Source organism: Chiloscyllium plagiosum, chromosome 27 (assembly GCF_004010195.1).
Source record: "Chiloscyllium plagiosum isolate BGI_BamShark_2017 chromosome 27, ASM401019v2, whole genome shotgun sequence".
Lineage (NCBI taxonomy): Eukaryota > Metazoa > Chordata > Chondrichthyes > Orectolobiformes > Hemiscylliidae > Chiloscyllium > Chiloscyllium plagiosum.
The window spans coordinates 45,573,065-45,596,926 of NC_057736.1; the positions used below are offsets into that span (position 1 = coordinate 45,573,065).

Here is a 23,862-nt window from a genome sequence, read left to right on the forward strand (position 1 = left end):
CAAACAAGCAGTGAAAACACATGCAGAAACCCTAGCCACTCACCCCCACATCAAAGACACCTCGGAAATGACTGCCAGATTCCTCAGACCCCTTGGTATCATGGTAGCCCACAAACCCACCAACACACTAAAACACCAGATAATGAACTTGAAAGGCCCTATACAGACAACAAGCAAAACTAATGTCATTTACAAAATACCTTGCAAGGACTGTAACAAACACTACATTGGACAAACAAGCAGAAAACTAGCCACCAGGAAACATGAACATCAACTAGCCACAAAAAGACATGACCCACTCTCACTAGTATCCTTACATACGGATGAGGAAGGACACCACTTCGACTGGGACAACACATCCATCCTAGGACAAGCCAAACAGAGGCATGCACAAGAAATCCTAGAAGCATGACATTCCAACCGGAACCCTATCAATAAAGACATTGACTTGAATCCCATTTACCATCCCCTGAGAAAAAGAACAGGAAATTACATCACCACAGGAAATGACATCACAGGAAATGACATAATCAACCCTAGGAAACCCAAACATATAAATAGAAAGAGGGCTACACCACCAGTGTTTCATCCAAAGGCTCACTGAAGATGTTACCTATTATGGAGATGAAACGTCTGAAAACAAACCTTCTAGCTCAGCGAGCAAACCTACATCCAGAACCTCAACCTGAGCTACAAATCTTCTCAAACTCACTATTAGCTTGCTCTCTCTCCATGGATGCTGTCTGACCCATTGTGATTTCCAGCATTTGTTGTTTTCACCCTCGTCAACACTCCCGGTTTCCTGTTCAAACCAAATGTAATTTTGTTCCATTAATTATTTTGAATATGATTCCTGAGGTCTGCCAATGGTGGATATTTGGTGAGATGGCTAGGATGATGTTAGGACAAAGCGTGTCTCGGTAGGTTGCCAATGAATTGGCATTCAATTAACATAAATGAAAAAAATCATGAGTTTGGCATGGTGATTATGAGGGGCCTTTCGAAGTGACTGGATACATGGGTTGGCACGGATAATATGAGAGCCAACAATAACAGATAAATTCACATTTCACGAAATTATATTCTACTCGCCATGTTTTTGACCACTTACTTAACCTGTTTATATTGTTTTGGAGCTGCTTTGCATCCTTAAAGCATTCTTTCCTGCCTTAGTTTATACCTTTTTAAAAAAAAAATTGTGTCTATTTCCTGTTTTCTGTCGGTTGAACAAGCCTCAGTTCATGGTAAAAGCAATGACTGCAGATGCTGGAAACCAGATTCTGGATCAATGGTGCTGGAAGAGTTCATAGCTATCCTCCTTAATACTTACTGTTCTAGCAATGTTTATGTCATCCACGAGCATCTTGATCATGCCCCCTATATTTAAGTCTAAATCAGTAATTAAGGGACCCAACACCAAGTCCAATGGAGCCCCAATGGAAATAGATTTCCAGTAACAGAAACATCCCTCTCTCATGACCCTCTGTTTTCTGCACATCAACCAATTTTGGATCCAATGTGCTGCTTTGCCTTGGATCCTGCGGGCTCTTACTTTCACAGCTATGACAAACATTATTTAAGCCTTCCAAAATGCACTTAGGCCACATTAAATTTTGTAAGGGTGATCTAGACCCGAAATATTAGCTTGCTGTGGATGTAGATTTGTTTGCTGAGCTGGAAGGTTCATTTTCAGACGTTTCATCATCATAATAGATAACATCTTCAGTGAGCCTCTGGTTGAAACACTGGTGGTGTCGCCCGCTTTCTATTTATATGTTTAGGTTTCCTTGGGTTGATGATGTCATTTCCTGTTCCTTTTCTCAGGGGGTGGTAAATGGAATCCAAGTCAATGTCTTTGTTGATAGAATTCCATTTGGAATGCTTTTAGGAATTCTTGTGCATGTCTCTGTTTGGCTTGTCCTAGGATGGATGTGTTATCCCAGTCGAAGTGGTGTCCTTCCTCATCCGGAGGAAAGGATACCAGTGAGAGAGGGTCATGTCTTTTTGTGGCTAGTTGATGTTCATGTATCCTGGTGGCTAGTTTTCTGCTTGTTTGTCCAATGTAGTGTTTGTTATGCCTGTCTTGATCTTCTACACCTTTATAAGATTCCCCCTCAGTCGTCTACACTCCAACGAAAAAACTCCAAGCTCTACCTATAACTCAGACCATTCTTGTAAATTTCTTCTGCACTCTTTCCAAGTTAATAACATCCTTCCTATAACAAGGTGACCAAAACTGAACACAATTCTCCAAGTGTGGCCCCACCAACATCCTGTACAACTACAACATAACTTCCCAACTTCTATGACTGATGAAGGCCAGTGTGCCAAAAGCCTCTTCACTGCCCTGTATATCTGTGACTCCATTTTCAGAGAATCATGTACCTGAACTCCAAGGCCCCTCTGTTCCACTACACTCCTTAAGGCCTTATCATTCACCATGAAACTCCTACCTTGATTTGACTTTCCAAAATGCAAGACTCTTTTACTTACCTGTTTAAACTCCATTTGCCATTTCTCGTCCCACATCTCCAGCTGATCAAGGTCCTGTGGCAAATTCTGATATTCTTTCTCACTGTCCACAATACTGCCTATTTTAGTGTTATCAGCAAATTTACTTATCAGGCCTTGTACATTATCATCCAAATCATTGATATAGATAACAAATAGTAATGGGTGCAGCACCAACCCCTGAGGCACTCCATTAATCACTGGCCTCCAGTCTGACAAGCATCCTTCCACTATTATGCTCTGCTTCATACCATCAAGCCAATTTTGTATCCAATTTGCTAGCTCGCCCTGGATTCCATGTGATCTAACCTTCCAGAGCAGCCTACCATGTGGAACCTTATCAAAGGCCTGACTGAAATCCATACAGAGTACATCTACCGCCCTGCCCTCGTCAGCCTTCCTGGTCACTTCATCAAAGAATTCTAACAAGTTTGTGAGGCATGATTTCCCACTCACAAAGGTATGCTGACTGCTCCTAATCAAACCCTGTCTTTCCAAATGCATGTATATCTTATCCTTCAAAATCTTCTCAAGTAATTTACCCACCACAGATGTTAAGCTTACTGGTCTATAGTTCCCAAGCTTTTCTTTGCAACCCTTCTTGATTAATGGGACAACATTTGTTATCCTCCAACCTTCCCGGACCTCACCCGTGGCTAATGATGATGCAAAAATGTCAGCCTGGGCCCCCTACAATTTCTTCTCTAGCCTCTTGCAGTGTTCTTCGATATATCTGGTCAGGATCAGGAGATTTATCCACCTTCATACATTCTAATACATCCAACACCTCCTGTACTGCGATATAGACTGTCCCCAAGATATTACCATTAACTTACCCAGATTCCCAAGTAGTCATGTCTTTCTCCATGGTAAACACAGAGGAGATATATTCATTGAGAGCTTTGCGCATTTCTTGCAGTTCTACACATACATGTCCACTATGGTCCTTGAGGGGCCCTATTCTCTAGGTGAAAGTGAGGACTGCAGATGTTGGAGGTCAGAGTCGAGAGTGTGGTGCTTGAAAAGCACAACTAGTCAGGCGGCATCCAAGGAGCAACATTTCAGGCATAAGCTCTTCAAGACCGTATTCTCTCTAGTTATTCCTGCCCCAGCCGCACCAGCACGAACAGCTATGTCAGCCACAGTATCTCACTTAATCCTTTTTTTTCTCTCATTCCAGAAGAAAACAGCTCTTAGTAGAGCAAAAATTGCCTTGGTGAATGGTGTTGGGATACATGACATCACGTTCCCCACACTCCACATGAGTATTTGGTGAGACCACATCTGGAGTATTGTGCACAGTTTTAGTCCCCTTATTTGCAGAAAGATTGTAGTGGCAGTGGAGGTAGTTCAGAGTAGGTTCAGTAGATTGTTCCCAGAGATGACATGTTTGTTTTATGAGGAGAGATTGAACAGTTTAGGCCTGTACTCTCTGGAATATAGAAGAATGAAGGGACATCAAATTGAGGTTTTCAAGATGATAAAAGGTAAATATAAAATAGACGTGGAGCAAATAATTCCTCTTGTGAGGCATTCTTGGGTGAGAGCTCATAGTCCTCGGATAAAGGGTAGCAAATTTAATACATAGTTGAGGAGAAACTGCTTCTCCCAAAGGATTGTGAATCTGTGGAATTCAGTACCCCAAAGTGCTGTGGATGCTGAGACAGTGAGTAAATTTAACGAGGAGTTAGACAGATTTTTAATTGGTAATGGGTTGAAGGGATATGGGGAGAAGGCAGGAAAATGGGGGTGAGGAACATATCATCCGGGATCAAATGGTGGAGCAGACTCAATGGGCCGAATAGCGTAATTCTGCTCCTATATCTTGTGAACTTACGAACCCTCAAAGGAGAAAACCAGAAGTCCTGTGGGAATGCCAAAACATCCATGTCACATCAACCAAGTAAATACAACTCTTCACTCTCACAGTAACCCTACTGTCAGTGTCATTCATTGTGTACCACTTCCAACTCTTAGCCGTGTCATCTTCTTTGTTTTGCATCTCGTAAAGAACAAGTGTGACTTCCACTGTCTTGCCAGTCAAGAGGGCAGGTCCACAAGAAATGCTTTTGTACAATGAAAGGAGAAAAGTTCTAAAGCTTCAGAGGAAGCACTGGCATTGCTATCTCCTGGTACCCCCACCACTCAGATGCTGTCAACTCTAGGGGTAAGTTGCTAAAGTCAGGCACAGAAGCAGTTGAGCACATCATTGTCAAGTCCCTCACCTGGCTAAGGAAGAAACTTCCCAGGCTGCTGGCACTTGGAGCACTGCCAGGGAGTAGGCACCTGCTGAGCCTCAAGCAGGAACAAGATCCTGTGATGTCTGCAATCAGGGATGTCATGCACATCCACTGGGAAACACAGGAGTACCAGGCAAGTATGTGAGAGGCGATGGCCTTCATAATCCAGAGCTTGCAGGATTGTAGCTGTTCTGTGGGAACCCCAGCTGTTTCAAACATGCAGTTTTCTGGCTGCATTCAAATTCAAGATGGTGGTTGCCACATTGAGCAGTCTCAGGGCCTGTTAGATATGCACATGAACCTACACACTGCCACTCCAGTCATTGGTCCTCAGCTGCAATGGCAATTGTGTGTGTGTGTATGTATGTATTGTGGAGGGTGTGGGGGGCTTCATGGACCACCTTGACCTTATACCAGGTGCCCCTTTCTCACAAGGAAACAGGACGGTGACAGTAGGCACTCAGCTGGAGAGGAGTTACGCACAGCTCGTCACAAGTCTTCTCTCAGGTAATTTCAGAGGGTCGAAAGTCCTTCCATCTCTGTATGTCTATACGAACCTACACATGTACTTCCTTCCTCTCACTCCCTGGCATATGAGGTGACCATGGAAGGTATGATCCCTGGAAGTCGAGGTGACCCTTACAGTGGACAAACTCCCCACTCACGTGACTTATTTCTCATCCAGGTTTACCATACCCTCCCTAATATATACAGTTGCCCCTTTCACAATTGTCATTCTCCCCTGTCTCCCAGCCTGTAGCACCCAGTTCCCACGATTAGGTTGCCCAGTCTACTTTCTGCAGCATATCTGTTTACCCCAACCTTCTTATCCCTTGCCATTGTTGTTCAAACCTTATAGACTTTCTGGCCCACCTCCCTCAGCAATCTAACTGGACAGCTTCAAAAAAGAAGTGCCCATAACCCTGACTGATACACATACACCTCTCCAACATTCCAGACTGGGTGCTAAGGAGCCACTACCCAGGATGCTGAGACATGAACGCCCTGACTGACAGCACACCGACTGGACACCTGACCTCACCCAGCCTCTGCTGTGGTATCAGAGATTGCCCTTAACTTGTGCTGGGAACCCCTGGCTGATGGGTGCTTCCATGGACTTTATTGAAGACAACACTGCTTAGACTTGAGATGTGGCCATATACCTATAGTACATGCAGTCTCTTTGTCAAATAAATTTTGTCATATAAACGTGGGCATTCCAGAAGGTGCGAAACAAACGTTCACTCATAAACTGAGCAAGCAGCCTTGAGGTGCAACCTGATCCAGTCCATGACACAAAGTGTCCTGCACGTGGATCAGAGAGGTGCCATGAGATTCTGAGAGGCTGGAATTTGTCAAGTGCCAAGCCCAACAGACATGGAGTGTATGCAGCCAGTGCCCATGGAACATGCCTTGAGCTGTTGTTACCAGTGTTCAGGTTTCTGCTTCAACTTTAATGTTGGAAATTGATATCCAGTTTGCTCACAGATGGCAGTAGAATAGGAACGTGCATATTAATAAGTAGGACTTTTTGTTAACAATGCTATTACCATAATCCTTGTTAGAAGGCATCCTGCCACTTCCAAGTGAGTCTTATTTTGACACCTCAAACTCTACTTGAAAATGCAACAAGTTGTTCCCAACTTCGAGAAATCCATAGCTTCTGATATGTACAATTATGCACAATACTCAACTAAAAGGAATATTTTGAGGAAAGAAGGAACACAAGAAGAACTTTACAAATGATCATTAAAAAGTAATGAACTTTCTAGGGGAATCAATTGTGGAGAGAAACAAGAACATATGTTAGTGACTGGCAACATCAAGAGCAGCATAGCAAGAGGGAGACAAAGGAAACTTGTAACATAGAGCAAACCCTTAGATTTTTTTGTCTTGCTGTAAACGCTTAAATAATTGTCACTCACAACCCAGCATGATGCACACTGCTGGTCAGCTGTAGGAACAACTGGAGCTTAATGATATGTGAGGCTGGAACAAGTTCTAACTAGCCTCCAGCTCTTAAAGTCATTGTGTCCCTTTTAAAAGACAGCTGTGCTGAATAACAAAAGGCTGAAAATAACTCATAGGTAAAAACAATGACTGCAGATGCTGAAAACGTGGATTAGTGGTGCTGGAAGAGCACAGCAGTTCAGGCAGCATCCGAGGAGCAGTAAAATCGAAGGAGCAGCAAAAGCCCTTCATCAGGAGAAAATAACTCATACTGACAAAGTGGGAGAATATGAACACTGGGTCAGAGAGAGAGCTTCATAATTCATGGATGTCTTGCTGAAGACACTAGCTTTGGACATGAGTTCAAGAAGAGAAACCAGGTTTCCACAGACAGGCTAGAAGAGCACCAAAGAGAATTGGAGTAGTTAGCAAGCAAGGTAAATCCCTCAAGTCTAGCTTTGAGGTTCTGACAGCTACAATGCAAAGGGTTAATGACCTCACAATTCTGCTCAAGATCAGTGAAAGTGTCTACCCATCATACTACCAGCTCGTTGTATTGACCAATACAGCAATCACCTCTAATATTCACATATTGATGCCAGCCTCAGATATCCACCTCCCTCAGATATCCACTTCCCACTGTCCCCAGCTATTCCATGACAAGCATATTACCGAAACACAGTTCCACACAATCATTGACATTCTGTGCTTTATCTTCCAAGCTTCCCATAAGAGGGACCAGTAAAGACTTGGTGATTGGGGGAATGATTTCCTGAGTCCATCCTCTCAAGGAGATTTTACTCTGAATCAAGAGGTATGGGACTAGTTGCAACAAAACTGGTGGCATTCAGCATTACCGAGAGGAGTAAATATAATTATTTGTGACAGCACCTTCCCAACTCTGTCAATACACTCATCCTGAGCTCTGACATGATGTGGAGGCGCAGACTTTGTATTTGTGCAACTACCCGTTTCCTTCCAACTTCCCTTTCGGCTTTTACATTTTAAATTCTTAAATAATTTCACCAGGGTAGACACAGTATCCCAGGAAGAAGAGAAGAAAGAAAAGCCACCCCCTTTATGATAAAAAACTGTTTCTGACACTCACAACCATTGCCAAAATGCTAACGATTGTATTGAAAACTTTGTACAGTTTACAGGCTAGTGTAGAATTTGCATTTGCATATGGTGAGTTTCTGGGAGTAAGTGGGTAGCAGCCAGCCCCATAGGGAGGGGGGTGAATCATGTTGCAGATCACCAGAGGACAAGATCATAATCGAGTTCTACTGTAGAAGATCTAGATGAGGATTTCCATGGGGGCGGGGGGGGAGCATCCTGGAGAAGACTGATGAATATATGCACCAAAATGCTTAGTGTTTTATGCATAGCTGCTATAGAACCTCTTGCCACTGTTGAAGACAGCGTGGAGAAATCCAGTTCCAACGTAGCACACAGTAACTTGAGCATAAATTTGAGACCATCCTTTCCACTGTGGAAGTGACAGCTACATCAATAATTTGTAGACCAAACTCTGAAGCAACACCAGGTGGGTGGTGTCTCAGATTCCTCTGCTGCTTTCTTGAATTGGCATCAGAAAGCAGATTATGTGGTCTTTAAGGCAATGCCATTTGTTAGAGTTTACTGTATTCAAAGTGTCTGGCATGTATCCACCTAAAAAGTACTGAATTGTTTGTAAAATAGTCTGTAAAAAAGGCTATATATTCCAGCACTTGAACATTTACACTCTATTGCAGTATGAAGGAGCTGCTGCACTTTCACAGGTGTCGTCCTTTTCAATGCTTGGTAAAGTAAATGCCTTCTCGCTATTCTGGTGGTTGAATGTTAAGAATGCTATGACACTACTTACAGAACAGTGTGCAATCCAATGTCTTGGACTGCCGTTCTTTCATAATCCCAAGAACAGAGTAGCATGAAATTTATCCAATTTGTGGATATTACTATGTACACTATGAATGCTATATAAGTGTCAGCATTCAGAAGAATACATTACCTGCAAGGCATTTGAAACATTTTAGAGAAGGATGTAGGTTTGCTCACTGAGCTGGAAGGTTCATTTTCAGACATTTCGGAGCTTCATTTGGAGGCTCACTGAAGATGTTACCTCGTATGGTGACGAAACATTAGAAAACAAACCTTCCAGCTCAGCGAGCAAACCAACATCCAGAACCTCAACCTGAGCTACAAATCTTCTCAAAACTGACTAATTTTTCAGAAGGTAATAAAGTACTCCATGAAAAAAACATATTCTTTCCAAGCTTTCAAGTGAAAACGTTTTTTTCATAAAAAACATCTAAATATTGTTCAATTCCACCCCAGGTCCTATTAGTGCTTCTCAGTGTACATTCAGTAATGTAGATTAGATTCCCTACAGTATGGAAACAGGCCTTTCGGCCCAACAAGTTCACACTGACCCTATGAAGGCCAACCCAGTGAGACTCATTCCCCAACCCTATATTTACCCCAGACTAATGCACCTAACACTATAGGCAATTTAGCATGGCCAATTCACCTAACCTGCACATCTTTTGGATTGTGGGAGGAAACTGGAGCACCCAAAGGAAACCCGTGCGAAAAAGGGAGAATGTGCAAACTCCACACAGACAGTCACCCAAGATGGGAATTGAACCGAGGTCCTTGGCACTGTGTGGCAGCAGTGCTGACCACTGAGTCATTGTGCCACCCCAGTTACCATAATAAAGATTTGTGCACTAAAGATTCAGCACAAAAAGCCTCGTAGAAAGGGACAAATATGGGGAATGACGATTAATATATTCAACACATTTGGTAACTTGATAGATTCAATAAAGGCTATTTTTAGATGATTGAACTAAAATTGCTGAATTAATATGCATTTTATTTTTATTACATGGTATTCTGGATCACAGTTTAAAATATAGATGAATACTACGTGCTTTTGCGCAGTTTATTTCTAAATATTTTATTAGCTTGAAAGCAATACCAGAATAATAACTGCAATCCAGGCTTGTTGAACTCTAGTCCTGAGATGCCATTTTATCTTTACTAATACTGTCTAGTGAATTGAACAAAATAAAAGACCCTAACACCACATAATAATGTCCCGGCCCTCTTCATGACATGAAGTGTCAGGATTTAAAACAAGGAAGAAAAGGTTATATTCAAGTCATTAAGACCCTATCTTTACACAGACAACAAGTCAATCTACCCAATGCCATCCAACTAAAATGCTTAAAGTCAAGTTTGACAAAATTTTCCCCAACCCCTCAAAGGTATTTCACCATTTGTCCATTTAACTTCAGCTAGTTACTCTTCACAAATGATAGTTCCAGAGGCACAAGACCTATTACCTCCCTTGAAGAATTTAGTTATTGGTATGTGTATTTATCTCCATAAAGTCTTCAATTTCACTCCTCCGGGCTCTTAGATGATACATGACAAGCATTTGTAAGCAGCTGTTTGAATTTGCTTTTATTGGAAATGTGTGTTGTATGTTGATTGCTCTCTGTGGTAGAACAAAATGTATCTCCTCATTTGTGGTTTTCTTTCATAGCTGAAGTCTCTAGTTCTATACTCACAGTTCAAGCCATGTACAATAGGTTTCTACAGTATATTTTATAATATCTGATTCATGTTCTACCCGACCCCACACCTCATGTATCAGGACATATATTCAATAACTTGGTTCTTTGCATGGTCTTTTATAGCCTTTGGTTGAACTTTCAGGGGAAAGTCTGATAGCAAGTTTTTTTAAAATATGCAGGTAATCATTGAACTAGATATGAAAAATGATTTGTGCTGAGCTGCTAAAAAGAACATTGATGTGTCATTTATCACTATTAAAGGCAATGTCAACAGTTAAATTTCTGCCTTAAGGAAGCAGAGTGACCAATAGTAATGCAAATTATTGTTAAGTTAGTACATATTTATATTTATGAGAATATTCTTAGATTGCCCATTTATACGTATGACACTTCCTTGTGTGATATCACAGACTATAACAGTTAATCCTTTATGAAATTTAGTCTAAAGCTCTCAGAGTGAACAAAATGTCTGACACTCCTGTTGTTGTCTGTTAGCCAGAGCTCCCTGGTTTACCAGATTAACAGTACTAATCAGGGAACTCATATTCTGTGAGGTCCACCTGGCTGACCTTGTTACAACCACTGCATCCCTCCCCCTCGGAGTCCAAGGACAAAGGCCTTGTAGCTCCGGCTGGGGCAGTTTAGCACCAGGTCAGGTGCTTCTAACCCTGCCTCTGATACGACGGTGTAATGCACAGTAGTTCACCTCTTACACCCGGAGTGTGGCAAAGGCATCGAAGTGGTGACATCGTATTTTCTGAAAGCCCATGTCTTCCCATGGGTAACTCATATAGAGCCAGTCCAAGCTGCAAGGGTAAAGATCTGTAGCTCAAGAGCACAAGTTGAAGTTCTTCATTTTCAGTAAATTCAGTAATACTTTTATAGTTCTACCACTTAAACTAAAGAAACTTCACTGAGCTTGTATGAATAAATCCAACTGATTCTGTAAACTCTTGATACCCTATTGTCCACAAATTATGAATTAGTCTGATATTACAATATCAGGAATTTTATAGACTAAAACAATGTTCTTCTGATATGGAACAGCGTAATTATTTCTCTTCAATCTACCTTGACTAATAATCTTCTACCATTACGGACATTTTTCCTTTATTCTTAACTAAATCCATTCCAAGGTATTTCCATGCCCTTGGAAAAAAATAATTTACATTCGTGCTTCTTTTGATTCCCGTATCATGTGATGCATCGGGATTTCACTTCTTGCAATGTTTTGAGAGATCTGGTCACCACATTGAATTTGGTGCTCAAGCACTGCAGTATTATACCTAAAAGACCTTCATGTACGGTTGTATCTTACACTGGTAAATCCTTGATCACTATGAGATGAGTTGAAATTTGGTTTTAAGAATGGATTTTGTGGTCTTTATGTTAGCCATCCTTTAAAATTTCCTGATCTGTTTACATTCTTGACAGTCTCTTGATTTCATTCAATCTTTGTGCTGTTGCCTGTAATGGATGGACTGTAAGTACAGCAAATTCCTTTACTTATTTCACAGATTCTCTTGCATTTTTCTGAATTCCCCATTCCAAGCTATGTAATGTTCTGCTGCATTTCCTTGATTCCCTTAAACATATACCATATTAAATCAAACCACATCAATCCTAACTGAAATCTTTGAACTCTTATTGGCATCATTGTAAGATCATTTAGATTCAGCAGTTTGACTAAAGGCTTATGGTTTGTCCCTAATATCTAGTTGAAATAAATCCACAGATGTGGGTATCCCATCACCAAGTCACTCTTTATTTACCACCTGCAGAGTCCTTGAAACTGATCTAGCTCCCTCAGAGCCAGCTTCTGAGGTAGTTCACCTCTTACACCCGGAGTGTCTTGCAAGAAATTCATTCTGTTCTTCAGGTGGCAAAGGCATCGAAGTGGTGACATCAGCCATGTCCATCTCAGATTCTCAGGTATCTTCAACGCTCCACGGAGATGGTATGGAGCTGTCCTTTTATGACAAATACCGTTCAACTTTAGGAAATTTCCTGCTGGTAAACTATGGCCCATTATCTTCCAGGAATCCATGTACTGCAAAAGATATGTGTAGTTTTTTCTATCGTCACTCCCGTGTTTGATGAATGAACTCTATGCATGTCCAGCCACTTTGACTGAGAACATTGACTCCACAAAAGGACCTCCATAGTCGGCATGTGACTGAGTACAGGGTTTACCCAGCCATTCCCATGAATGTGGGGGGCTACTGGCAGTAATATTTGTACTTATTGGCACTCTGGGCATTGCTGCACCAACACAGCTTTGTCCAGTCCTGGCCACCAGACATAGCTTATAAGCAATATCTTCATTTTGGAAATACTAGATGACCCTGGTGAGTTCAGCCAGTATCTGGCAGTGACCTTTACTCAGGACAATCATCGTAATAATATGCTGTCCTCTACTGAATCTCGACATCCAAACAGGTTTCAGTTCTGGTTGTAGTGGCTTTTTGATTTCCCACATCACCACCAGCTGTTTCAGTTGTGCCAGGACTGGATCTTTCTATGTCCAAAGTCTGATATTGTCAGCTGTGACTGAAAGTGCATCCAGAAGCTATGGGCGGCCCTGCCTTGTCCTCTAAGCCGATCTAGCAGGGGATTGTGGTTCGTTATTATTACAATTTATGTCCATAAAGATATTGATGGAACTTCCTGACTCCAAGTATGACAGCAAAGCCATCCTTCTCTAGCTGGGCATATCTACAGTGTGCTTTAGTCAAATTCCTGGATGCATATGATATTGGGCATTCCTCTCCATTAGGCCACCTATGAGCTAACACTACCTCGATGCCATTTAGGAAGGTATCGCATGTCAATACTAGATCTCGCTTGGATCAAAGTATGCCAACATCTTAAAGGATGATAGCGGTTTCTTCATTTCCCTGAAAGCTATGTTTTCCAAGGCTGACCCTTTTTTTTAAAGAGTTGATGTAAAGATGCCAGAATGGAGGCCAGGTTATGTAAGAACTTTCTGTAACAATTCACCAGCCCAAGGAAAGACCTAAGCTCCGGTACTGTCTTGGGAGCCAGTGGGCCTTTAATCACCCTATCTTTATCTTCCAATGGGTGTAACCCAGTCTTGTCAACTCTGTAGCCCAAGTAAGTCACTTGGGGTACCTGAAACACACATTTTACCCTTTCATAGGTGTATGCCCGCCTGGGAGAAACATCTAAGGACCATGTCCAAATTCTCTCTGTGCTCCTTATTGGTCTTCCCTGTTATTAGCATGTCATCTAGATAAATGGCAACCAGGTGTAGACCTTGTAAAATGTTCTCCATCGTCCACTGAAAAATTGCACAGTCTGATGATACCCCAAATGGCAGTCTTGTATATTTGCACAAACTCTTGTGGGTATTAATTGGAGCATACTTCTGGGAATCTTCATGTAACCGCAATTACAAGTGCACATGGCTTCATGAAGGACAGACCCCCCCCCCAGCCAGCTTCGCATATAAAGCCTCTATGCAAGGATTTGGGTATTTATCCAGCTCCAAAAGCGGCTTACCATTTGTTTAAAATCCCACAAAGGCAAACTGACACGTTAGGCTTCACAATCAATATGACCAGTGCTGCCCATTCTGCAAACTGGACTGGTGTGCTGATTCCTTCACTTTCCAGCCTTCTGATTTCTGCCTCTGCTTTTTTCCTGTAAGGCAAATGATAATAGGTGGGCCTCGCAGAATCATGGAATTGCTTTCTAGTCAATAATGCAATGTGACCTTGGCTCCTTTGATAGCCCTTAGACCTTCCTGGAAGACTTCCGGATATTTAATTAGAACTTCACTCAGGCCTTCACTTGGATGAAAAATGTTGAGACAATCCAGGTGGATCTTTCTCATTCAGTTGCACCCCATCACACCTGGACCTGAGCTTTTTACTACAATAAGTGGTAACTGGACCAGCTGCTTCTCATAAGAGACCAGAACCGAAGTTATATCCTTAATCTGTAAAGGTTTCCTCATAGTTCTCAGTCTAGCTGAGGTCTTGCACAAACTTGAGGGCTGGAGTCCAGAGTGAATTTTGTTAAAAAGTGGTTCTGTGATCACTGAAACAGCCATGCCAGCATTGACCTCCATTAGAGCTGGGTGATCATTTAACCAGACATTTATTTTGATTTGTACTGATTTGGATGTTGCTAAGCAATTTAACATTCCAAACCAGATGTAGGTGGACTTTCCAGGTTATGCACTCTCCTGGATACCAGCCTATCTTACTCAGTTTTGATCGAATGGGACTCTTTTGCTGTCTAGAGTCTGCATATTGACAATGACTACAATGGCTTGCTAGTACAGATCCTGAAGAAAATTTTAACTGTTTGGCTGTTGCTTGGTTTTGTTTTGTGGTTTTGCTTTGTCTGACCTAGAGTCCGTCTAATCGGGATATGTCCTGAGGTGGGCTATGCAATTACCTTCACTCAAGTGGTATTCCCCAAGCTCAGTCGGACTGGTGAGGGTGTCCACTTCCATCGGAGTACCCTGCAATTCATATGCTCTATTTGTCGCAATTACCAATGATAAAGCCAGTTGTAGTGCCTGTTTGAAATCCAGTTGGGCTCCAGCTGGAAGAGGCTTTTGCATGGTTACATCATTAATCCTACATACCAAATGGACTGTCAGCATCTCATTAACCAAAGTCACATGCCTCTGTCAGTCATCTTAACCTAGTCAAAAATCCCAGTACAGATTCCCCTGGTTCTTGAATTGCCAAGTAAAAGTGATGGTCTCTCAGAATTAGAGGAGGTTTGAGATTGTGATATTCCTTAACTAAATCCGTTAACTCTTGAAAGGTTTTAGTAGCTGGTGCCTCAGGGAAAGCTAGGCTCCAAAAGAGCTGCGGGTCCACATGCTGTCAGAAGAGGTACTTGTTGCTTTTCATCTGGCCCAATGTCATCTGGCCCAATGTCATCTGCCTGGAAAAATCTACACATACTTTCCACGAACGATTTACTCCAGGAGCATGCTTTTCTTTCATCACCACTGAAATAACTCCACAGAGGGCGGTATCCCATCACCAAGTCACCCTTTATTTACACATGGAGAATCCTTGACACTTATCCAACTCCCTCAGAGCCAGCTTGCAAAATGAATGGGATTCATGACACTCCTGTTCTTATCTTTCCGCCAGGGCTACCTGATAAGACCAGGTTAACAGTCCCAGTCATCAAACTCATATTCTATGAGGTCTACCTAGTTACAATCAATACACTGGTCAGCGAATTTCTTACAATGCGCATGCAGCAGCTAATGCTTTCTTTTCAGTTACTATGTGTCTCACTGCTATGTGTTAATGACCATCATGAGTAATAGATTGGTCTGAATTTCTATCGCGTTATAATTGAAACAATATCTCCCAATTCTGTAAAAGCTGTGACTGCTGCTAATATTATAAGTAATTCCAAGTCATATCTCTGATGACATTAATCTTTGCAAAAGCTTTTCAAATCATTTCCAATGTTCTTCTTCCCAACAGCGTTCATTGCCTTGGCATATCAACTGGAGAGAGCATAGAAAAAAGTAAAAGAAATCTTCACCAAATACTTACAGTTTAGACCAGAAGGCCATAAGACATAGTAGCAGAAATTAGGCTATTCTGCCCATCGAGTCTGCTCTGCCATTCAATCATGGCTGATACTTTTCTCATCCCCATTCTCCTGTTTTCTCCCTATAACCCTTAATCCCTTTGACAATCAAGAACCTATCTATCTCAGTCTTAAATACACTCAATGACCTGGCCTCCACAGTGTTCTGTGGCAATGAATTCCATAGATTCACTACTCTCTGGCTGAAGAAGTTTCTCCTTATCTCCATTCTAAAAGGTCTTCCCTTTACTCTAAGACACTTGGGTCCTAGTCTCTCCTACCAATGGAAACGTCTTCCCAACATCCACACTGTCCAGGCCATTTAGTATTATGTGTTTCAATTACATCCCTCCTCCCCTCATCCTTCTAAACTCCATCAAGTATAGATCCAGAGAACTCAAACGTTCCTCATATGTTAAGATTTTCATTCCTGGGACCATTCTCGTGAACCTCCTCTGAACGCGCTCCAGAGATATGGGGTCCAACCTACGTACAATATTTCAAATGTGGCCTGACCAGAGCCTGATAAAGCCTCATATGTATATCCTGACTTTTATGTTCAAGTCCTCTCAAGATAAACGCCATCATTGCATTTGCTTTCCTAACTACAGACTCAACCTGCAGGTTTACCTTCAGAGAATCCTGGATCGAACTCCCTAGTCTCTTTGCACTTCAGACTTCTGAATTTTCTCCCCATTTAGAAAATCGTCCATGCCTCTCTTCTTCCTCCCAAAGCGCATGGCTTTACATTTTCCCATCTACCACTTCTTTGCCTACTCTCCTAATGTGTCCAAATCCTTCTGCAGCCTCCTTGCCTCTTCATTGCTGTCCCTCTACCTATCTTTGGATCATCTGCAAACATAGCCAGAAAACCCCCAGTTCCTTCATCTAGATTATTAATGTATTGAGTGAAAATTTATGGTCCCAACACTGAGCCTTGCAGAACACCAACTGCCATCCTAAGACGGACCCCTTTATCCCCACTCTCTGCTTCCTGCCAGAGAGCAGACAGCAAAGCCTCTATCCATGCTAGCACCTTGCTTCTGACACCATGGGCCCTTATCTTACTCAGTAGCGTCATGTGCAGCACCTTTTCAAAGGCCTTCTTGAAGTCTAGGTATAGAACATCCATTGGCTCACCTTGGTCTAACCTGCTCATTGATTTCTTCAAAAAATTTCAGGAGATCTGTCAGGCATGACCTCCCCTTGATGAAACCATGCTGACTTTGCCCTATTTTACCATACTCTTCCAAATATTGAGAAATCTCATCTTTCACCATGGATTCCAGGATCTTACCCACAACCGAGGTTAGGTTAATTGGACTTAATTTTCCATCTCTTGCCTTACTCCCTTTTTAAAAAAAGGTGTCACATTAGTGATTTTCCAGTGCTCTGGGACTCTCCTTGTTTCTATTGATTCCTGAAAGATCACCACTAATCCCTCCACTATCTCTTCAGCTATCTCCCTTAGTTATTTATCCACCTTTAGGCCATTCAGTTTTTCTAGCACCTTCTCCTAAGGATTATTTCACCTTAAGCTCCCTTATCAAGTTTTGCCTCATTGTACATCACTAAATTCAGTATTGCCTGGTCACTAGCAGGCTTCACCACAAGCTGCTCCAAAAAGCCATCCTTTTCTTGCAATTCCCTACCAACCTGAAATTCCGAGTCCAACTGCATATAGAAATCCCCCAATGATCACCATAACTTGGCCTTTCCTACACATCTTTTCTAACTCCTGGTGTATCTTGTGCCCCAGCTCCTGACTACTATTTGGAGGCCTATAAATAACTCCAGCTATGGTTTTTTTCACCTTTTCAGTTCCTCAATTTACCCGAACAGATTCTGCCACATCCAACCCTACTATTTCTTACTATTGATTTAATTTCATTTCTTACTTATAAAGCAACCCCACCCCTCTGCCCACCTGCCTATCTTTTTGATAGACTGTATATCCTTGAATTTTCAGCTCCCAGTCCTGATCCCCTTGTAGTCACATCTCTGTAATGCCCACTACGTCATATTTGCCAATTTCGATCTATGTCACAAATATTTAATTTATTCCTTATACCGTGTGCATTCAGATGTAATACCTTCGGTCCTGTATTAACTGTCCCTCTTCTCATTGTCATCCGTTTGTCCAGTATGCTTGACATTTTATTGCTAAGCCTTTCCAAACATACTGTACTATTCGTGTCTGTGCTGGAGTTTTAATAACCTCTCCTGAGTTCTTACCTCCTTTTTAAATTCGGGTTTTCTAGTTTCAGTTTTCTTGTCCACACGCTTTAAACATAACAAAAAGCCTGCGATTCGTTTGTACTCTGGTCCCAACACAGTTCAAACGAAGACTGTCCCATCGGAACAGGTCCCTTCTTGCCCAGTACTGGTGCCAATGTCCCATAAATTCAACCCATTTCTCCCACACCAATCTTTGAGCCACGCATTTATCTGCTTAATCTTATTGACCTTGTGCCAATTAGCTAGTGGCTCAGGTAGTCAACCAGAGATTATTACCTTTTTCATTCAGCTTTTTAATTTAGCTCCTAGCTGTTCATATTCCCTCAGCAGAACCTCTGCCCTAGTTTTACCTATGTCGTTGGTACCTACGTGGACCACAACCAATGGATCTTTACCCTCCCACTCCAAGTTCCTCTGCAGCCCAGATGAGATATCCTAAACCAAGTACCAGGTAGGCAAAACAACCTTCGGGACTCTCAATCCTGGTCACAGAGAGCAGTGTCTATACCTCTAACTATACTGACCCCAATTACAACAACATTTCTCTTCTCTCCCCCCACTTGAATGGCTCCCTGCACCACTGTGCTGTGATCACTCGGCTCATCCTCTCCGAAGTCCCCACTCCCGTCCACAAAGGGAGCAAAACTCTTGAACCTGTTGAACAAGGACAGTGGCTGAGGCTCCTGCAACTCTAACTCCTGGATCCCTTTACCTGTCTTACTCACAGCCGCACCCTGCTGTCCCTGACGACTGGCCGAATTAGAGTTAGTTAGTCTAAGGGGTGTGACTGTCTCCTGAAGCACAGCGTTCAGATAACTCTTTCCTTCTGTGATATGTTACAATGTTTGAAGCTCAGACTCCAGCTTCTCGACTCTGAGCTGGAGTTCTTCCAGCAACCAACATTTACTACAGACATAGTCACTGGAAACCACAATGGGTCCATCAGCTTCCACATCATGCAGAAACAACACATCACCTGACCCTCCATCCTTATTTTCTTTAATTATTTTTTAATTTTTTTATTTCATTTTAACTGATTTTGTATCTCTGTTTATGGAAGATATAACCAATAAATAAGTTGTATCCAATAATTTAACACGATTCAATTTAACACAGATTCTAATTTAGCCAGTCAAATCACTGCCCTCCTGTGACATCACCTCTCAGTTCCCACCCAGAATCAGAATCCCCTACCTTTCCAGGCTGCTCTCTGCTTGCTCCTACTCAGCTCTGGTTACACAGTGCAGGCCCCAAATCTACATGGTAAGTTTGCATTACCTTACTTTCCCAGGCTGTTCTCTGTTTGGCTCCTCTCCCAAAGTGCAGGCCCCAAATCCATCTGGTAAGTTTTTATTACCATACCTTCCCAGGCTGCTGTCAGCTTGACTCATTTCCCAAAGTTTAATAAAATAAAGAATGGTGGATGTTGGCAATCTGAAACAAATAAAAACAGAAATTACTGGAGGAACTCATTAAGTTTGTCAGCATTTGTTAAAAAAGCAGAGTTAATATTTTGAGTCTGAAGTTCTAAAGAAGGATCATTGGTGTATCAAACTTGCTGAGTTTCCCCAGCATTTCTGCTTTTTTGACTTGCAGTTTATTTGTTGTGTCTATTCCCCATTCCTTGAGTTAGAGACGTGTATGTTTTGGAAAAAAGCAATGCCTTGACTGGAAAGGAAGAGGTTACAAAATGAGGTATATCTGAGTGGGCCAGCAAGAATCAGTATTTGTTTTATTTCAGCTGAAAGCTAAGTCAAGCCCTATCATGATTATGTGAAATGAGACCTTGAATTTTCTTTAAATAATAATTGAGAAACAAAATGTTAAGGTTCTGGAATATGGCTGCGTCAAATTTCCAGTTTTGTACAGGAGTGCATTTTTGTCATCTTGACATCTTGAGGCACAACTGCATTGTGAAACCAGTCTGATGGTAAAGCTGCAGCATTGCAACTGGCAGCACTGTGTGAAATATCATGGGTAGCCATAGATATGAATTAAATTCAAGGACTTAAGAAAAGTCTACGAAGGGTCTCCGATTAATACCCATTTCATTGTTCTGAAGGTGCAAATGGAATGCCTGCCTAAGCAAAGCAATAGAAAAATGCTCCACTTCAGATCATGCATTTGCTGAAGAATCAGTGGATTTCTGAATCATTGAAATGTTCAATGATGTGATGGATTTGTATTACTCTATGCAATATCTGTAACAAAATTGTAACTGCTTTGTTAAAGCATTGTCCTTACATATCGGATACAAACAATATCTTCACAGCAGTAATATCCAATAATGAGAGATGGCTGAGAGATAAGTACATTTTGCGTAACTCACTCAGCCCTGTACAATCAGATCTCACTCCAGACTTATGGCCTGCAATTTTAACACAACCTGCTCTTTGAAACCAGTAAGATTGAGTGCAGTGCTCATTTTGTACCATACTTGGTTTACTCTCTCTGGTGCTATTAGAGAGTACTATTGGAAGTTTTATGAAACAGCATTCCAACTAATTCTATGAGTTCTCTGTGCAGTGAGTTCAGATAAAATGATCTCATACTGCCATTTATCCATCATAATCAAACTGTACTCAAAGATAAGAACTTAGTTCCTGTCCATGTTTCATTGATTTACAGCTATCATTTTGATTCCTCTCTAACATTCTGATTACAGAAAGTCATGCACACAAGAAAACGTCATTCAGAACTCTATCATGAACTAAACCAGAAATTCCACACCTTAGACAGGTTCCGAGATTCCGAACCCTCAGGATTTAAGGTGAAGTTTAATTGTTTTTTCTGACGAAAATTAATGTGCCTTAGAAATCAATGTACTCTTGTTCTTTACTTTTAAGTTTTACTTAGCAATGTTTTAGAAAATGGTATTTTCTGGTTGTGAACTGTGATCATTGTGATTTCTATCTGGACTGCTAATTATGACAAAACCTTTTCAGTCTTAGTAAGGCTAAACATTACAGTAAGTTCTGTTCTTCAAGTGCTTCAGTTGCTCATACAAATTAATTTCTGTGCTCTTTTAAAGCAAGGGTGAAAATCTACAATATATTAAAGATCTTAAATCTGTTCATACCTTTTCCATTTCAAATGTCTTTTCTCTACATTTATAATAGCTGTGATCTATAAAAATCTGTCACAATTTAATTAAACCATCTCACAAGTGGTAACTGGAATCAGTTTTATGTCTCCTTGAAGTGCAATTTATATTGCAGAGAAAATTATCTGCTTCGACCATTTGCGGCTATCCATTTCCCAAATTGATATAGGTTTCGCTGTTTAATGTAAATAACAATGTAAAATCAAGCATTATATGAAGACAAGGACAAATTTATGGCATTTAGAATTGGGAGTAAGTTACATCTGTATGCCCAGGTCTAATGTTTGCTTCACCGGAAAAAAGGCTCTTTGTCTTTCCCTGTGAACAATATCACATGTAGTGAACCAGCATTTAAAAATAAACAATACACATAAGGCACAGAAAAAAAAGATTCAGAGAAAGTAAAACTAGCCAATCACCAGTGCATAATCATTCTGAGTCTGCATTGCTAAGTTCTGTTTTACTGGCAGGAGCCCATTATGCATATATAATGAAGCATAACCATTGAGCAGTAGGATAAATAGAGTGGTCCAGCCTGCTGGAACTCCAGCACAAAAGGGAAAACCTCCTCCATGAGTTTGGATGATCCCCAAATGCTCCAAATGCCTTTCACTGTTCAAAAAGTGAAGTTAGTTCTTGTATATTTTCCAGCAATTCTATTCTCTGAATTTCACCCTTTGTGAATTAATCTTAACTTTAATATAGTCCAATTTCAAAATGGAGTAGTAAGAGTATTTGTAATGCTTTGAAATTATATTTAACTTTGGATAATCCCCAGTTCATTCTCATACATTCATGTTAGCTGGCTAATGGATGTGCTCTCATTCTCACATTTCTGATTTTCTTTCTGCTAAAATGGGATTATATTAAGTTAAAATTAGTTCACAAAGGAAAGTTATTTTCTATCATGCCCTGTGATCAATGCACTTCCTACGGCCTCTTTGCAGGAAAAGTTCTAAATTCCTTCTTTATGCAAAAGTGCATTATGATTTCTCTAAAAATGTTGACAGTCTCAATTTTCCAGATGTTGTCCCATCATGTTGATACTCTTCCAAGAGAAGAGGTTTTGCTGCATCTACTGTTTATATTCCAAAACCAGTACAAAAGCCAAGGATCTATTGCTCTTTCTAATTAATTAGATTTAGGAGTATCGAAATTTAAGTTGTATAAATTAGAAATCCTTTTTACAGTTCTTGTTCTAGTTCAGCGTGTTGCAATAAATTTGTTATGTTTCTGAAGAAATCTGGTGTGGATCACTGTTGTCCTTTGTAGAAATCATGTTGTCACTGTACAGGACATTGGTAGGCCACTTTTGGAATACTGTGTGCAATTCTGGTCTCCCTGCCATAGTGGATGTTGTGAAATTTGAAAGAGTTCAGAAAGGATTTACAAGGATGTTGCCAAAGTTGGAGAGTTTGAGCGAGAGGGAGAGGCTTAATAGGCTGGGGCTGTTTTCCCTGAAGCATGGGAGGCTGAGGGATGAACATATGGAGTTTATAAAATCATGAGGGGCATGGATAGGATAAATAGACAAGGTCTTTTTCACTGGGGTGAGGGAGTCCAGAAACACAGGACATACTTTTAGCGTGAGAGGGGAAACATTTAAAAGGTGCTGAAGGGGCAACATTTTTACGCAGAGGGTTGTGCGTGAATGGAATGAGATGCCAGAGGAAGTAGTGGAGGCTGGTACAATTACAGCATTTAAAAGGCATCTGGATGGGTATACAAATAGGAAGGGTTTAGAGGGATATAGGCCAATTGCAGGCAAATTAAATTAATTTAGGATATCTGGTCAGCATGAATGAGTTGGACCAAAGGGTCTTTTTCTGTGCTGTACATCTTGATGACTCTAAGATACTACAAGCTTTGTCCTCTCATTCATCATTTTGCAACCACTGCTGCAGACCACATGTGCAGATGTTGGGTGTGATATCCATTGCACTTGGATATCCATCATCCTGTTGGTAAGGGATGATATTCAGTCCCTTGCGCGGGGGAACCTAGAATCAGGGGATATAGAGTCAGTATGGATAGAGCTGAGAAATTCTAAGAGTAGAAAGACCCTCTTAGGAGTTATCTACAGGCCCCCAAACAGGATGTCGGATGTAAGTTGAATAAGGAGCTGAAATTGGCCTGTCGCAAAGATGTTACTACAGTTGTTATGGGGGATTTCAACATGCAGGTAGACTGGGAAAATCAGGAGGTATTGGACCTCAAGAAAGAGACTTTGTAGAGTGCCTCCAAGATGGATTCTTAGAACAGCTGGTGCTGGAGCCTACCAGGGAGAGACAATTCTGGATCTGGTATTGTGCAACGAACCAGAATTGATCAGGGACCTCGAAGTGAAGGGGCCATTAGGAGGTAGTGACCATAATACAATATGCTTCAATCTGCAGTTTGAAAGGGAGAGGGTACAATCGGTAGTGATAATATTTCAGTTGAATAAAGGGAACTATGGAACTATGAGGGAGGAGCTAACCAAAGTTCAACGGTGCAATACCTTAGCAGGGATGACAGTGGAGGAACAATGGCAGATATTTCTGGGTATAATGCAGAAGATGCAGGATCAGTTCATTCCAAAAAGGAAGAAAGATCCTATGATGGGGAACAAAGAAATGGCAGAAGAATTGAATTGGTACTTCAG

The 23,862-nt window shown here is 41.3% G+C and overlaps 1 protein-coding gene across 7 annotated transcripts in view; it reads left to right on the top strand.

Annotated features, from left to right (window-relative positions):
* LOC122563754 (adhesion G protein-coupled receptor B2-like) overlaps nt 1–23,862 on the top strand; it is a 776,300-nt gene that overhangs the window by 740,327 nt on the left and 12,111 nt on the right. For all 7 annotated transcript variants that reach the window (XM_043717945.1, XM_043717942.1, XM_043717944.1 and 4 more), the window contains one exon: nt 20,781–20,885. In XM_043717945.1, coding sequence (XP_043573880.1) covers nt 20,781–20,885 — 105 coding nt within the window. The remainder of the gene's footprint in view (nt 1–20,780; nt 20,886–23,862) is intronic.